This window comes from Furipterus horrens, unplaced genomic scaffold (genome assembly GCF_987537825.1).
Source record: "Furipterus horrens unplaced genomic scaffold, mFurHor1.1.pri manual_scaffold_8, whole genome shotgun sequence".
NCBI lineage: Eukaryota > Metazoa > Chordata > Mammalia > Chiroptera > Furipteridae > Furipterus > Furipterus horrens.
This window is the reverse complement of record NW_028327178.1, coordinates 90,288,912-90,305,146: the sequence shown is the minus strand read 5'-3', so window position 1 is coordinate 90,305,146 and position 16,235 is coordinate 90,288,912. Positions and strand designations below refer to the sequence as shown.

Sequence of the window (16,235 nt, the reverse complement as noted above, 5' to 3'; positions counted from 1 at the left end):
AGTTGGTAAAAGCGTCATTCCAATATGCCAAAGTTGCAGCCCTGGTCATGGCACATACAAGAAGCAACCAATGAATGCATAAGTAAGTGGAGCAACAAATTGATGTTTCTCTCTCCCTCTCTCTCCAAAAGTAATAAACAACAACAAAAAAAAATAGCAACTAATATTTATTGAGTTCTGACTTAGCACCAGGTGCTGTAGTCGTCACATTTCATGGACTTGCTCTTCTAATTCTAAGAGGAGGAACACAACCACCTCCAGTTTACTTATGAAGAAACGCAGGTGGACAGAATCTAGATAACTCATCTGAGATCACATAGTTAATAGCAAACAGAAAGAGAAGACATACCAACATTACAACAGTGGGTAGGTAAAGAGCAGCCTCCAATGCAGTGCGAAGAAGAAATTGTTGAGAGGTCAGGATTGAGGCAGGAACAGGCTGTGTCTTGGAAGCTAGGGGATTAGGGAAGTTCAGGAAGAAGAGAGGTGTCACCAGGAGATTAGTTGAGATAAAAACTAAAAATGACCCCTGAATTTGGTAACTCTGATGTCCCTGATGACCTCTGTGAGAACAGTGGCAGCAGGAAAGAAAAGCCTAACTGGGATGGGTTAAGTAACCTGTAGAAAGCATGGAGTGAAGACTCCAAAAGACCTGGCTGAGAAGGTAAGGTGAGAAAAAGCAAACCAGAGGGAGATGAATGGGCAATGTCTAAATTATAACAGCGAGTGCAAAAAAATTAGAACATCAATGCCTCCCGGTTACTGAGGACTTCTTGTGTCCTAAGCACTTTATGCTGATGAGCTCAGCTGATTCTAAGAGACATACATCGTTCAAGGCATGTCATAATCACTAACTCATGGTAGGAGATAGCTACCATTATTACCAGCCTATTTTAGAGATGAGGAAACCAAGACACAAAGAGATCAAGTACCCTGCCCAGACTACCCAGCTAGTAAGTGGCCAAGACAGGCAGGTACTCTGGCTTTTAACCTTTTTTAAAAACCTCTCTAGCCCTGGCCGCTGTGGCTCAGTGGATTGAGTGCTGGCCTGCAAACCAAAGGGTCACCAGTTCAATTCCCCATCACAGCACATGCCTGGGTTGCCAGTCAGATTCCCTGTTTGGAGCATGTGAGAGGCAACCAATCCATGTTTCTCTCCTTCTCTTCCCCCCTCCTTTCCCCTCTCTCTAAAAATATATAAATAAAAACTAAAAAACAAAACAAAACCTCCCTAAATAAGGCATATGAATGAAAAAATAAATCTCATGCAGAGAAAAGACTATAAAAATGAAATATAATATTTTATACTTCCTAAGTATAATTTTTTAATGTTTACTGAAAACTTTTTTCTAGAAAAAGATTTTATTCATTTATTTTTAGGGAGAGGTGAAGAGAAGGAGAGAGAGAGGAAGAGAAACACTGACGTGTGATGTGCAAGAGAAAGAAATATGGATCAGTTGCCTCTTGTACTCCCCTAACCAGGGACATGGCCCACAACCCAGGCATGTGCCTTAACTGAGAATTGAACCAGCAACCTTTTGGTTTGTGGGATGACACCCAAACCACTGAGCCACACCAGTCAGGGCTTATTGAAAACTTTTAGTCAATCCATTAAATATTAATTCAGTTACTACTGCCAGGCCCCTGGGGATACAGTGTGAACAAACACAGACACAGGACCAATGGAAGACACAAAGAATAAGCAAGGAATTAGAGGATGCTGAGTATCACTATGCTCAGGGAGCCCCTTAATGGGACAAGAGGTGGTGTTGGAGCCTGGGTTTGTGGCCTTGGACACATTTAACTAACTTGTGCTTCAGATAATCTTTCAAAACTGATAATAGCACCCATTATCCTTTGACCAATGGGATGCACAAAGGGTGAGATCAACCAGGGCTGGAAATGAATGGGGCTTTAGGTTCAGGTCACAGGCCCTAGAGTCAGACAGCACTGGCTAGAATTCCAGCTCTATTATGCTCAAGCTGTGTGACCTAGGAAAAATTACCTAACCTCTCTAAATCAGTTTCCTCACTGGGATTCGATGAGGGAGAAAGGAGCTAATCTTCATGCAGTGCTCGGAACAGTACCTGACAGACAACAGGTGCAGGACAGATATTAGTTGCTTTATTCCAGGGAAGACAGTTCTGGGTGGGGGTAGGGCAAGCACAGAGGAATGGAAGGTAAAGCCCAGAAGACTTGGGGTCAAGAAGCAAACTGGGGAAGAGTGGACAAGGGCCAAGGTCAGCAGGGGGTACTCACATTGGTAAAGGGAGGCTTGTGATGCTGGTATTCAATCCAAGGAGGTACAGCCAGGGTGCGGTTCAACAGCTTTGCGAATGCCAGGGAGCCCAAGAAGTGATCAGCCTGGTTCCCGAAGCGCCCTGGATAGTACATTGAAGAGGTGAGGCCTGGGACATTGAGGGCATGGGGAATGTGGGGCTCATAAAGGACGCAGAGCCAGGATTGGGGAAAGCCAGGGGAGCTGGTAGCGTGGGATCAAGTCCTGACTCCTGGGTCTAATAGTCCCTTCAGGCCTAGTCCTTTCTGCCTCAGCCACTCCAGGTTCCATGCTGTTTCCCAAACACACTACACATACTTAACCCAAGCCTTTGCTTTTTTTTTTTTCTTTTTTTAAAATCTTCACCCGATTTTTTCATTGTTTTCAGAGAGAGAAGGGAGAGGGGAAGGGAGAGAAACATTGATTCGATAGAGAGGCATTGATTGGTTGCCTCACATACATGCCCAAACCAGGGACTGCATGTGCCCAGACAGTGGATTGTACCTGCAACCCAGGTATGTGCCCTGACCAGGAATCTAACCTGAACCTTTTGGTTACGGGATGACGCTCCAACCGAGACACACTGGCCAGGGCCCAAGCCTTTGCTTTTCGATGTTCCTTCCAGAAGTGCCTTTCCACCTCTATCTCTACTTATCTGCACAAGAAGAGGCAACTCTGATGCTTCCTTCACTGGGATCTTTTCAACAACCTGCTGCCACTACTCAGTCCCCCTCCTCAGCTTCCCAGCTTGGATTTGAGTTACTAATCGTTCTTCACTTATCCTATAATGTCCTTTCCCACTTCTTGGCCTTTGTACTGGTTGTGTCCTCAGGCTATAAATGCCTCAGGACAAGGACCCTGATTCTCTTTTTTATCCCTAGGGTGGCATCCATTCATTCATCCCACAAATATTGAGAGACCACAGTGTGCCAGGATCCCTGCTAGGTGCTGGAATACAGGAATGATCAGGGAGGATAAGGTCTCTGCCCTTAAGTCACTGCAGCCAAGGAGATATTAAACATGTAAATAAATTTACAATGATAAATTCTGGTAATCTCAAGGATGAAATGAAAAAGAAATTTGGTGATGGAGAATAAAGAGATTATTTGTCAGTGAAGTCCTTTCTGGTGACATTTAAGCTGTGCTTTGAGGATGGGAAGGAGTTGCTGTGGCAGAAGAGGCGGGTGTTCCAGGCAGAGGAATAGCATACGCAATAGCACAGGCTTCAGGACCTGAGGATGTGGGAATAACAGAAAGGGGATAAGTGTGCAGCTGGAGAATCTAGGAAAGGAGAAGGGTGTGGTGAAGATGGGCAGAGGTCCAAATCATCATGGTTTGGGGTCTGGAGGATTTAAAGAAATGCATGATTTTTACGATGATCCACCACTCATTTATATCGCATCCCTCAGCGGGCCATTAGGTTCTCCCTTATCTTTCTCTACTTTATTTTCCTGTAAGTAATAATATGTAGTTACTTATTGTTTATGCTTATCTTTTTTTTTTTTTTGTGCTTATCTTTTATTGACTGACTTTCCCAACTAAAAATGGAAGCTCTACAAGGCCATGGAGTTTTCTGTATCATCACTGCCGAATCCCCAGAGCAGTGCCCAGGGCTGGGCACAGAGTAAGCGCCATGTAAACATTTTTCAAATGAATGATAGAATCGCCCAGAGTCAGCGTTGGGTCGGTGGCATCAAGTCCTGCCCCACTAACTCCATTTACTGTGCTCCGGGGTAGCTTAGACCTTGAGCAAGACATGTAACCTCTCCGGTCTCAGTTTTCTCATCTGTTGCCAAATGGAAGGTTGGACACGAGGCCTCTCATTGCCCATGATGGGATTCTCTCCTGGACCTGTCAAGGTGTCTCGGGCGCCTCAGAGGAGTGGCTTCGCTTCTCTGGGCCTCAGTTTCCTCATTTGAACAGAGGGCTCGGGAGGCCTTACCCATGCATGGGCAGTAGAGCAGGTAACCGGCCGGATCCCAGGAGCCCGCGGGCAACCCCGGGAGCGACTGAAGCAGCAGCAGGAGAGACGCACACAGCGGTAAGGGCAGCCATGCCCACGCGGCGGCGCCCATCTCGGCTCCGAAGCCTAAGCGTCCTGCGCCTTGGAGGCGGAAAGGAAAGGGCGTGAGCGCCCGCCCCGCTCCCGGCTGTCCCCGCGCGCCGCCCGCGCACCGCCCCGGCCGCTCTAGCAGGCAGGCGGGCGGGAGCATAGAGAGGCCGCGGCACCGCCCCCTCCACGGCCCGAGCACCCGCTCGCGCGGCTCCCACAATGCACCGTACAATGGCCCGACCGCCGCCACTACCGGGGCCTGAACGGGCCTGGCGGGGCCCGGAGCGCGGTGAGTGCCGGCAATGGCCCCGGGGGACGGCGGGGAGCGGGGCGGGAGGCCGTCTCGCTGTGCCCGCGCGCTCGGCACCCAGAGCAGCGGAGCTCCTCTTCTCGGGCCCCTCAGCGCGGTCGTCCACACCCCCAACCGGGGCCCCCTCTGGGTCAGCCCGGGCCCAGATAGGCCCCAGGGTGACGAAAACTCTCCCCGGACCCGATACCTGGGGTCTGGGGGGCGCTAAGAAACCCCACTGCCCCCTCCCTTCCGAGACCTGGAGACGCAGCCGTAAGGGTCCCCAACCCCCCCGACCCTGAGGGTCCCTAGAGACCCAGATAAGCTGCACCTGCTCCCTCCCCTCAGACACGCCTACCCAGACCCACAGAGCCCCCTTCCCTGTTCCAAATAGTTCGTTTTTTACCCTTTTTCATATTCTGGAATCTCACAATCCTTTTTTGAGGCTTCCCTCAAATAAATGGCTCTGGTGAACCCAAAGACCTATAATTCTCTCCTTAGCGACTGTACTCCCTAATCTAAAAAGTATACTGTATCTTCCATCCGGATACCCATTGCCGGGCTCTTGAAATTTGGGGAATACACTTGTCGCTATCTGGAACCTTCCAATCCCTATAATCCCCTAATCTCTTTTTTTGGGGGGGGGGGCGGGGGTCCCTTAGAGATCCATTAGCTTGCTCATGATTCCTTGCCATACTTGCCCTTTCCTCCCATCCCTGAGATCTCCAGACCCACCCCCAAATTTGTTCCTTCCCGGCAGCGGTCCACTCCCATCTCTCCCAGCCCCGGGGGAAATGTAACCTTTCCCACCGCACAGTGGGGTGGTCTAGAAGTTGCTGGAGGAACCAGGCCGCTCCCTGCAAATCCAGTCCCACACTATGGCCCCAGCTTGGTGGGGGAAAGGGAGTTACTGGGGCTTTCACCTGCCAGTGTAGTTTGTCTCCTGGCTTGGGTGTTTTTCCATCTGTCAGTTTAGGACTGTGATAGAGGCTGGCCTTGGGTTTCTAATCTGCACCCCCCACCCCCAACTCCCGAAGGCGAGGCCACCAGATTGGGGCAGAGGTGGGGGTGTGTGTATCAGGTTTCCTCTTCATGGAAGTGGGTCTGTAGTGAGTTGCAGGCCTTTTCTCAAGGCCTCCTCAGGAGTGGGAGGCAGTGGGAAGGAGAGGAAGCAGCGAATGAAAGGGACTCCAGAGAGGGCCCATCTAGACTGACAGAACTAGCAGCCCAAGAGAAAATCCAGCCCCTGTTAATCCGGCGTGATGGCTCCCGGAATGGTGCCGGGACCGAGGCGCTCCAGCCTCTCTCGGACTGAGTTCTCCGACCACGCTGGAGTGTGTGAGAGAGGGCGCAGGGGCAGCTGTTCTCATTCTCCGCTCCTCGCCGCTTTCCAAACAGTCAGTGTGTCTTTTGGGTTTGTTTCTGGTGCTCAGGTCAAGACTTGGCTTTTTTTCTGTAAATCTATTTATAATTTCCCTGTTGCTATTTTTGGTTCTGCTTAGGGGAAGATTCTGTCCACCCCAAGGAATGAGCTCCAGGGTGTGTTTCCTCCTAGGCAGGTGTTGAATTAAGTTCTTCAGATCCCCAAGTAGCTCTTGGGCAGGAGGGATAAAAGCTATTTTAGGGTAGTCACTGAAGTGGAGCTGTTAATCCTCTGTGGGTCTCCCTAGTTAAGAACACTTAGAGATTAACCCTTTCCTTGCTGCAGGAGGGCTATTTCTCAGCAGTGTTTTGAGAGGGTTCGGAGAATTCAAGTGTGGCAGCAGAAGGTGGGAACGTGCAACTCAATACAAAGGCAAAGATAATAGCTGCCTTTTGTTGGGTATTTACAGCGAGCCGAGCCCTATGCTGAGCGCTTTGCATACCTGACTAACATAATCCTTACAACAAGCCTGTGAGGTAAGTATTTTTAGCTTTACAGATGAGGAAACAGGCTAATAATGGAGAAAGAACGCAGTTTCTATAGAGATGATGTAACACCATAAAAACCAGTTGCGTCAGAAGGCAGCAGGAATCATGGCTCACAACAGGACAGACAGACTAGGGAGCAATTTGTCTCCTTTCAGCTTCCAAAGATGACCATACAGAGTTTTTATGTAGCAAGCCTTTGTATTTGGGGTTTGGAGACTTAATAATAGAAGAGATTCCTAAGTGAGAGAACTCTGGCCCAGGATATGGTGCTGTCAGAAGGTAAAGAGGGACTGGTGAGAGGGGATGTCTGAGGGTTAATTGTGAGGGGGAAAAGGGGAAGGTTGCCTTCTGGGGCGATGTTGAGGAGGGAAGGAAGCTGAGGTCTGAAAAGTAACATTAAAGGGTGGGGTGTGGGGGGTAACGCCTGGCAGCAGCAGAAGTACTACTCAGGCCCCATGTGGAAAAGAGGCAGACACAACTGAGATGTCACAGGTGATGCTGCATGTATTCACACCTTTTTTATATATATATCAGAAACTTTCAAGAGTATTATTTCACTTAATCCTTCATCAGAATATTATAGATACGGACAATAAATCTCTATTTTATTTTATGTTGAATTTTCGTAAGCATTTATTTGAGCCAAACAGTGTTGGGAAGCAAGATCTCAAATGCTCCCAGCAAATCTGTCTGGTAGAAATTGAGGGAACTGAGGTTCGGAGGGACAAAATAATCTGCCGATAGTGTCCCAGCCAGTAAGTGGCAGCTCTTCTGATTGCAAGTCCAAGGTTCTTTCCATGCTACCTCCTTCTTTAGATCAGGCGCCGGAAGGAATCTTAGGATGAAAATACACTGAGCGAGTTACCCCAGTCACTGGGAGGGATTGATGGTGTTTGTTTTATGGGAACAGGTTCTGTCAGCTTCTCTATAGTTAAGGTTAGCGTGTGAGACCAGAAGAGCAGCTTTGAAAGAGAAGCAGAATTCTTTGACAGTTTTGCTGAGGAAGGAGTCTGAAGGAATAGGCCTGATAATGTGAGAGAACCCTGGAATCTTTCTGGATGAGAGGAATTTGCAAACAAAGGACAGAGGGAGAGACATCAAAGATTCCCAAAAGGTTTCCTAAGGTAACAGTAGCAGCTTTGGTTATCCAGTAGCCTTTCAGTGGCTGTAGGTAAGGACTTGTGCTGGGCCTTTTTAAAAGCGTCAGGGAATAGGATCAAGGCGTTGGCTGTTTTCTTTTTAAAGCCATAGCCCCATTAAATGCAGATCAAGGCGAGCACATGGCTGCTGCCTTCCTCCTTTGGTTCCGAGTACAACCTCCTGAGCTCTTCTTAGCCACCACCGACCTGTTTCCTAGAAGCCCATTACTCACTCTTTCAGTAGCAGCATACTGAACTACTGTGTCTTGTTTGTGCTTGTTCAGGAGAACAGATGAGGTGGACGTGTGGGAGGCGGGGGATGTACTGTTCTCTTTCTGAGTTTGTGCGGAATTTCCAGGGCTAGGCTCCCCTCTCATATTAGCCAGAGATGCAGCATGCTTCCCTCTGGCTGCCTGCCATTCCCGACTTTCCAGAGGCTGAGGGTGCATGATTTCAGATATCAAGGGGAGCAGAATTTGACTTTGAAGGTAGAGGAAATCCCCTCCAAACTAGACTTTGAAGCTTGTGCTTGTTAGCTACTCAATTCCAAGGTGCATAGTAATCGCTAGTGTTAGAAGCAGGTAATTCCACCCTTGTGAAGAAGGAGGATACTTAAACAATGAAGGCCCGACGTCAGAGGCCTTTGAGGTTTATAGTGAAGCAGGTAAATATGCCTTGGCTGGAAGGCTTAAGTGGGACTAGTGTTTAGTGCTACCTATGCCTCGCCAGCATGTGACTTATGCAAAATGCAGTTACCTTTGTGCAGATCTTTCTAGGCAAATCTCCACTTATGATGGGGAAATGTTTGTCAAATTACATTGCGCTGTTTCTTCAACAAGTGGAATGGTTCCTGAACAGGGCGTAGCTCATGTTAATGATGAGCAAAGCTCTCTAGGGCATGAACCCGCTGATCCTATCATCTCGTTCACAGCCAGTCTGTTGGATGAATGGCCACTGTGAGCAGCAGGTGCTGATGAGCTGAGCAAGCATTCTGTGGCCCACAGCTAGTTTATGTTGTTGGAGCCCTCCCCAGATTCTCATGACAGTTCCCAGATATCCCCTTTGCTCCCTTCACGTGGAAAAGTCTCATGACCATATTTTGGCATGACCTCTTTCTTCAAGGGGAGGCCCTGCTGTAGCAAGTTGTATTGTGATAGGTAATCTGTGATGAGTTTGTGAGTGTGAATGTGGGTCTGTAGTCCAACTTTTGAGAGTCAGTTTGGTAACTCCCATCCTATTCTTCTTGAGCTGATGTCAGGAAGAAGTAGTGTCACCTTGCTCCAGCTCCCCCACCTCCTCTCCCCTTTTACTCAACAAAAGAAGGGATTAGGCTTCAGGATACTGGCTCCACACTTCGGAAGTGCTGTTAACCCAGTTTAAACCAGAACTTCTTGAGTATTAGTTAAGCCTATGAGAATCAACTTACATACAACGAATAATACACTCATCTAAAAGAAAGTCAGGGGTCCTTTTTTGGATGCTAGGTGTATGGAGATGAAAGAGATGTGATCTGAGCCCTCAAAGAATCAGAGTTCAGTGGAAGAGACTAAGTCCTAATGCAAGTGTGTTGTTACCTGTTTGTAATGGATAAATGCAAGTGCACTGTGAAGCTCTGTGGTAGGGGCCACTCAGCAGCTTGGGGTATTAGACAGGCTTTGCTAAAGAAGCGGAGTCTGGACCTGAGACCAAGAGACTCAGAGAGATGTTGGAGGGCAGGGTGGGACCAGAACTGATTCAGGGGAAATGCTTAGTGTGCTGTTGGCTTCTCAGATAAAACCTCTTGATGTTGTGCTGCTAAGAAACACATCTGGCATAGGGGCTGACTTTTCAGGGTGTAAATTTGCTAAATAAAGGCTTCTTCTTTTTCTCTTTTGCCTTTTGGGCATTTTATTGCTCCTTAGCACCTCCATGAGGAGTAGAATTGTGGAAAATAGTGGGTGAGGGGAAGTTAGGGTATAGAGGAGGAGGAAGAGGAGGCGGAGGAGCTGCTGTCTCTAAGTTTAGTGGAAAGGATGTAAAAGAAGTTAGGAGAGAAAGTTTGGAGTTCAGGGCTTTTATTTCCTCAGATTATCTTGTTTCCTATTAGCCTTCGTGGTACTAGTAATAATGGTTATCACTAAGCACTTAATAGGTGACCAGCCATCTACTGAATGCTTTATATTCATTATCTCATTTAATCCTCAAAATGTTCTTACGATTTAGGAGATTATTAAGCTTATTTTGTCAATGAGGAAACAGCTCTGAGAAGTAATTGGAAGGGCTGGGATTGGAATGGGGCTCTGTTTGCCTCCAGAGCCTCTGTTTGCATGGTATTGGGCTCCCTAACACCAGGTGTTCTGATATTTCAGGTGAAGAGATTGTTTTCTGAAGGCTGCGTTGGAGGCTGTGACAGAGCAGAGAGCCAGTGTGGAGCCGATGGGAAGGCTTTCTGAGTAACATGGCCCTTCGCCATTAGCCTTGCCATGACCACATTTTTCACCAGCGTCCCCCCCTGGATTCAAGATGCAAAGCAGGAGGAGGAAGTGGGCTGGAAACTAGTTCCCAGACCTCGGGGCCGGGAAGCGGAGAGTCAAGTGAAGTGCCAATGTGAAATCTCGGGGACACCCTTCTCAAATGGGGAGAAGCTGAGACCTCACAGCCTCCCCCATCCAGAGCAGAGACCGTATAGCTGCCCTCAGCTGCACTGTGGCAAGGCTTTTGCCTCCAAGTATAAGCTGTATAGGTAGGTGACACTTCCATACCTCTTCCTGTCTTGCAGTTCCAGAAGGACAAACCAGAGAGACTCCACTGAATGTGGCAGAAGAATAGAGGTTAATTTGTCCCATAAGTATGCTCTCAATGCCAGCGATTTGGGGAGTCACACAGTAAAAAATAATGGTGGTGTGTGGTTTTTTTTTTTTTTTAATCTTCACCTGAGGACATTTTTTCATTGCATTTAGAGAGAGAGGAAGGAAGAAAGAAACATCGATGTGAGAAACATCAATCAGTTGCCTTCTTGTATGCGCCCCAACCGGGGATTGAACCAGCAGCCTGGGTATGTGCCCTGACCAGGAATCAGACCCATGACCTTTTGGTTTACGGGATGATACTCTTAACCAACTGAACCATACTGGCCAGGACAATCGTGGTGGTTTTTATTCATACACTAGAATAAGATGGGTACAATATCAGATAGCCATGAACAAACTAGATTGAACAATTTTTTCTATACTACTTTCCCCACTCCTGTAAGGTAATGGTGAAAATCTTGGCTAGAAATGAGGAATCAATCTTAGAACTTTAGAAGGAAAAGGAGACATAGTGGTCCTATGTATAAATTTTAAAGTGGAGGCTCAGAATGGGGAAGTAACTTACCCAAGGTCACATAGCTTCTTAGGTCCTGTAATGCCACTTTTGCTGAACCAGCCTGTCACTCAGATGATTACTTCTGTGTCTGTAGATTCCCTGGTATCCTGTGGGTCAGCAGCCTTCATGAAACTTGTAAGACCAAGAACCCTTGCTGAAGTGAAATAGAATGTGAAAGCCCTGGTGTAAAAAAGCTATGGCAGAGCAGCTCTGAAGGGAGGGGGGCCTGCTTAAAAGCAATTTTGATTTATCCTTGCTCTTCTATCAGAAGAACATGAACATGCCCTTTATAAATGAGATAGACACCTGATGCACAGTCTTTCATCTATTCATCTATCAAACTATGATTTATTGAGCTCCTACTACATACTGTGCACAGATAGATGAGAGTGCTGGCCTTCCTTGAATTTACTGTCTTGTAAGTAAATATATGAACAAGATGACCACAGAAAGCCTCAGTTCCTTGTCTGGAAAACAGTTGATAGGAAGGAACTAAAACAGGTAGCAGGGTATGTGACCAAGACTGTCCTCATGACAATTCTGTGGGCCTCAGGAATGTTTTGATTCTGTGTGCTCCTGTGTCTTAGGTGGACTCCATTTGGGGCTGTCCTCTTAGACCATCTTTTTTTTTCTTGTTTGAGAATTTTTATGTGTTTATTTGAGCCAAACTGATGATATATGCTGGGGAGCATGCTCTTAGATGATGTTAGTGACAGTCTGGGTGTCAGTGAGAGGCTGCAAGAAAGATCCTAGTCCAGGAGGCAGGAGCCCTGACTCCACCCATAGTCATTGTGTGATCTTAGGTGAGGTACAGAACCTCTTTGGGCTTTCATTTCTTCACCTGCAAAATGAGGGAAGTGAACTGTGGATCCCTCAGTACTTCCCTCTCACACATTATCACATCAGTTATGTCACAGGAGGTCAACAGTAACCTCATAGATGTGAGCACAAGAGTAGCATGAGAGTAATGGTAGGGTCTGATGCCCTTCAGATAGAAAGGATCACTGGGTGCTAAACTATAGAGACAGCAGTGTTATACCTACGTGAACCCAGGTCTCAATGTCCGTGTTTAAGTTTAGCTCCTGCCACTTACTAATTGGTGTGTGGGACTGCTCTATGCTTCAGCCTCTTATGGAGAACAAGGTTAATGACTCAGCTCACACAGGGCCTGGCAAATGGTGGGCCCTCAAAGTCTCGCGGAGTCAATTGTGAGTGTATTATGGAGTTCTGGATTGTAATCCTAGACTCTGAGCTGCTTTCTAGCCAGATGGGAGCAGGTAAACCAAGGGACACTGACGTGCCATACCATGAAAATGTTTTTTAAATGTTGCTAGTTTACATGGCAAACAGTTTAAATGGTACAAACAGGCATGCAGTAAAAAAGGAATTGTCCTCATACTTGAAGTCACTGTTCTCCCCAAAGGCAGCTGGGGTTAAGGGTGGGAGAGTCAGTTTCTTATGTGCCCTTGTTGAGATATTCAAACATGTATTCCCTTTTTATTTTCATAAGGGATTGTATTACATACATTGTACTGAACTTCCTTTTTCGACTCAGCCCCAGATCAGGAAGTTTAAATATATTTCACTTTCCCTTTATTTTGCCATTTAAAAATTTTAAATATAATCTTTTGAAAAGGAAATACATTCACATAATTTAAAATTAAAAAGATGCCAAAAGATATGCAATGAAAATGCCCCATCACACCCATAAGCTGCATATTTCTTCTCCCCAAAGACAACCAATGTTGTCAGTTTCTTTTATATCCTTCCAGAAATATTTTAAGTACATACACACAAATTTACATATGTTTTCCTCTTTTTATATGCATAGTACCAATCTATATGGACTCTTCTGTTTCACTGCTATCTTATACTTACTGTGTTTTAGGAGCTTGTTGCCTGTAGGTATATAGAAAGCTGCCTTATTTTCTTTTTTAAGATTTTATTTATTTTTAGAGAGGGGGGAAGGGAGGGAGAACAAAAAAAAACATTGATGAGAGAGCGAAACATCAATTGGTAGCCTCTTGTATGCACCCTGACTAGGAACCAGACCTTCAACCCAGGCATGTACGACCAGGTATCAAACTGGCAACCTTTCACTTTGTGGGATGACACTCAGCCAACAGAGCCACACTGGTCAGGGCTGCCTTTTTTAAAAAATGGTTGAGTCATAAAAGAAGACCCTTAAAAAAAAAAAGTTGAGTCATTTTATGAATTTATCATAATTCATTTAACTGGTCTCCTGTTGGTGAACATTTAGATTGTTCCTGATGTTTTGCTGCTGTACAGAATGCTGCAAAGAATAGCAATACATACAGGGTGGGGCAAAAGTAGGTTTACAGTTGGGAGTACCTGAAACAGTTTACTCTTGTCTTACTGTTTATTAATTATTATATTATTTTTCCATATGAACAACTGTAAACTTACTTTTGCTCCACACTATGTGCGATTCTGCAGGTGGGCAAGGATATCTAGAATATAGTTGGCATGCTATTCCATGCATTCCATTGCATGGCCCTACCATAATTTTTATATCTAGTTCCCTATTAATGGTTACCTCAGTTGTCTGGCCAGCCCTTGGGAGCTCATCTTTCTCCTTTGTCTTCCATCTCCACCCCAGGCACATGGCTACCCACTCAGCCCAAAAACCACACCAGTGCATGTACTGTGATAAGATGTTTCACCGCAAGGACCATCTCCGGAACCACCTGCAGACCCATGACCCCAACAAAGAGGCTCTCCACTGTTCCGAGTGCGGTAAGAATTACAATACAAAGCTGGGCTACCGGCGCCATCTGGCCATGCATGCCGCTAGCAGTGGTGACCTCAGCTGTAAGGTGTGCCTACAGACCTTTGAGAGCACCCAGGCTCTGTTAGAGCATCTGAAGGCCCATTCACGCCGGGTAGCAGGGGGTGCCAAAGAGAAGAAGCACCCCTGTGACCACTGTGACCGGCGGTTCTATACTCGTAAGGATGTGCGGCGGCATCTGGTGGTGCACACAGGCCGGAAGGACTTCCTGTGTCAGTACTGTGCCCAGCGGTTTGGCCGCAAGGACCACCTGACACGGCATGTCAAGAAGAGCCACTCGCAAGAGCTGCTCAAGATTAAGACAGAGCCAGTGGACATGTTAGGCCTCCTCAGTTGCAGCTCCACAGTCAGCGTGAAGGAAGAGCTGAGCCCTGTGCTGTGCATGGCCTCTCGGGACATGATGGGGGCCAAGGCCTTTCCTAGTATGTTACCCATGGGCATGTATGGCACCCACATCCCTACCATGCCCAGTGCGGGCATGCCACACTCCCTGGTGCACAACACGCTGCCCATGGGTATGAGCTACCCTCTGGAATCCTCTCCTATCTCTTCTCCAGCTCAGCTTCCTCCAAAATACCAGCTTGGATCTACCTCATACTTGCCTGACAAATTGCCCAAAGTGGAGGTGGATAGTTTCCTGGCGGAGCTTCCTGGAAGCCTGTCTCTCTCATCCGCTGAACCCCAGCCCGCCTCACCTCAGCCGGCGGCAGCTGCGGCCCTCCTAGATGAAGCACTGCTCACCAAGAGCCCCGCCAACCTCTCTGAGGCCCTCTGCGCTGCTAATGTGGACTTCTCCCACTTACTGGGCTTTCTTCCACTCAACCTGCCCTCGTGTAACCCACCCGGGGCCACTGGAGGCCTGGTCATGGGCTACTCCCAGGCTGAGGCGCAGCCCCTGCTCACCACATTGCAAGCTCAGCCTCAGGATTCCCCGGGAGCTGGGGGACCTCTGAACTTTGGGCCTCTGCACTCCTTGCCTCCCGTCTTCACCTCTGGCCTGAGCACCACCACCCTGCCTCGTTTCCACCAGGCATTCCAGTAGCCCTCAAGGAGGCCCTCAGCTCAGTCTTGGATTCTGTCAGGGAGCTTCAGTACCCATCCCATATGCATCCCCCATAAACGCAGCTGAGCTTTCAGAGCTGGGTTTAAACAGAAAAAATTCCAGTATCTGTATGGAGCACTTGGTTTAGGGGCTCAGTCTCCAGGATCAGTTCCAGGAGGAGCCTTGAGCCCCAACCTCACGGAAAGGTTGCATACTATAGGACTTCAGGTATTTTTACTTTTTTTTTTTTTTTTTTAATCTGAATCGGGAGCCACACTTAGTCCTCTCTTTCTCCGGTGTCAGAACCTCCTTCTCTTTGGAGAATGGAGAAACCCCTGTTGGAGACAGAGGGTTTCACTTTGGATGACCTTGAGAAAAATAGCCGAAGAAGCCAGCCTTCTGGTCCCAACCTGCAGACTCCATAGCAGCTGCTCAGGCCCTGCTGCAGAGGGTCATTTGGCTCCATCACCTGCTTCCAACAAACGGGCAGGCGAGAGGGCCTCTATTCTTCCTCACCACCCCATCCCTCCTTCACCAGCACCTACATTTTCAGTCAGTGTTGTCCAGCAACAGTACTGTTTACACAGTCGCTTCAGACACACCATTTCACCTCTCTTGCCGAGCTGTTTAGCCTTAGAATGATTGCAGTGAACATTGTTTACACACCGTGAATTCATTCCCACCAGTCCATTCCAGTTGGCACCAGCTGGAACCTTTTGGTACCTGGTGTTAACCGGAGCCCTGTTTACAAGGCGGAGTCGGGTCTCGCTGACTTCTCTTCACTTGAGGTCATATTTTTCCCCTGTGGGGAAATAAACTGACTTTGGACTGCTTCAGTCTCCGCCATCTTCCATGACTGTGTCGTGCCTGCTTTCCTCAGCAGCATCTGCAGGAGACAGGCAAGAAGATTGGAGCAGTTTCTCACAGGTCTGCAATTCTGTTTTTCTCCAAGTATATATCATGACCCCCTCATCCTCCTTTTGAACTGGGGAGGGGAAGAAATGAAAGACATGCCCACTTCCATCACCTCATTCCTTGACCCCCATCCTGAACATCATGAGCTGTTATCATTAGTCTTAGGCGGGACTTGGGTTCTAGGCTGGTGTGAATAGCAAAGGAGAGGGTGTGAACCCCTCATCTGTCTCTCTTCTACTTGTCCGTTTTCCAGGAAGTTATGGAATTTGTAGGAAGAAGAGTTTTCAGAAAGTTAGGACTGGGCAGATAAGTTGAGTCCTAATCTGGGTGCATCATTGCCTCCCACACCAAACCCTTCCTACCGACAATGTCCCTCCTCTCTCCTCCACTTGGCAGTTCCCTTGGACTCAGGGCCACTGTAAATAGGCTTTTCTGCTCTCCATCAAAGAACTTC

The 16,235-nt window shown here is 47.5% G+C and overlaps 2 protein-coding genes across 3 annotated transcripts in view; one reads left to right on the top strand and one right to left on the bottom strand.

Moving 5' to 3' along the window:
- POFUT1 (protein O-fucosyltransferase 1) overlaps window positions 1–4,399 on the bottom strand; it is a 29,609-nt gene extending 25,210 nt beyond the window's left edge. The window contains exons 1-2 of the mRNA XM_090286216.1: window positions 4,221–4,399; window positions 2,260–2,381 (exon numbers count right to left, since the gene is read on the bottom strand). Coding sequence (XP_090142342.1) covers window positions 2,260–2,381; window positions 4,221–4,353 — 255 coding nt within the window. The 5' untranslated portion in view covers window positions 4,354–4,399. The remainder of the gene's footprint in view (window positions 1–2,259; window positions 2,382–4,220) is intronic.
- Window positions 4,400–4,536: 137 nt separating this feature from the next.
- On the top strand, window positions 4,537–15,702 carry PLAGL2 (PLAG1 like zinc finger 2). Of its 2 annotated transcripts, XM_090286214.1 has the most exons (4): window positions 4,537–4,620; window positions 10,019–10,392; window positions 13,059–13,151; window positions 13,636–15,702. In XM_090286214.1, the coding sequence occupies exons 2-4, from the start codon at window positions 10,133–10,135 to the stop codon at window positions 14,864–14,866; spliced, it is 1,584 nt and encodes a 527-aa protein (XP_090142340.1). In that variant the 5' UTR covers window positions 4,537–4,620; window positions 10,019–10,132; the 3' UTR covers window positions 14,867–15,702. The 2 variants fall into 2 exon arrangements, with proteins under 2 accessions (XP_090142340.1, XP_090142339.1); XM_090286213.1 differs by lacking the exon at window positions 13,059–13,151.
- Window positions 15,703–16,235: the final 533 nt, after the last annotated feature.

Coding starts and splice junctions, on each gene's coding strand:
- PLAGL2 (XM_090286214.1), top strand. CDS start 10,133: ATGACCACATTTTTCACCAGCGTCCCCCCCTGGATTCAAGATGCAAAG. Junction 10,393..13,058: donor TCCAAGTATAAGCTGTATAG/GTAGGTGACACT, acceptor CACCCTGACTAG/GAACCAGACCTTCAACCCAG. Junction 13,152..13,635: donor CAGCCAACAGAGCCACACTG/GTCAGGGCTGCC, acceptor TCTCCACCCCAG/GCACATGGCTACCCACTCAG.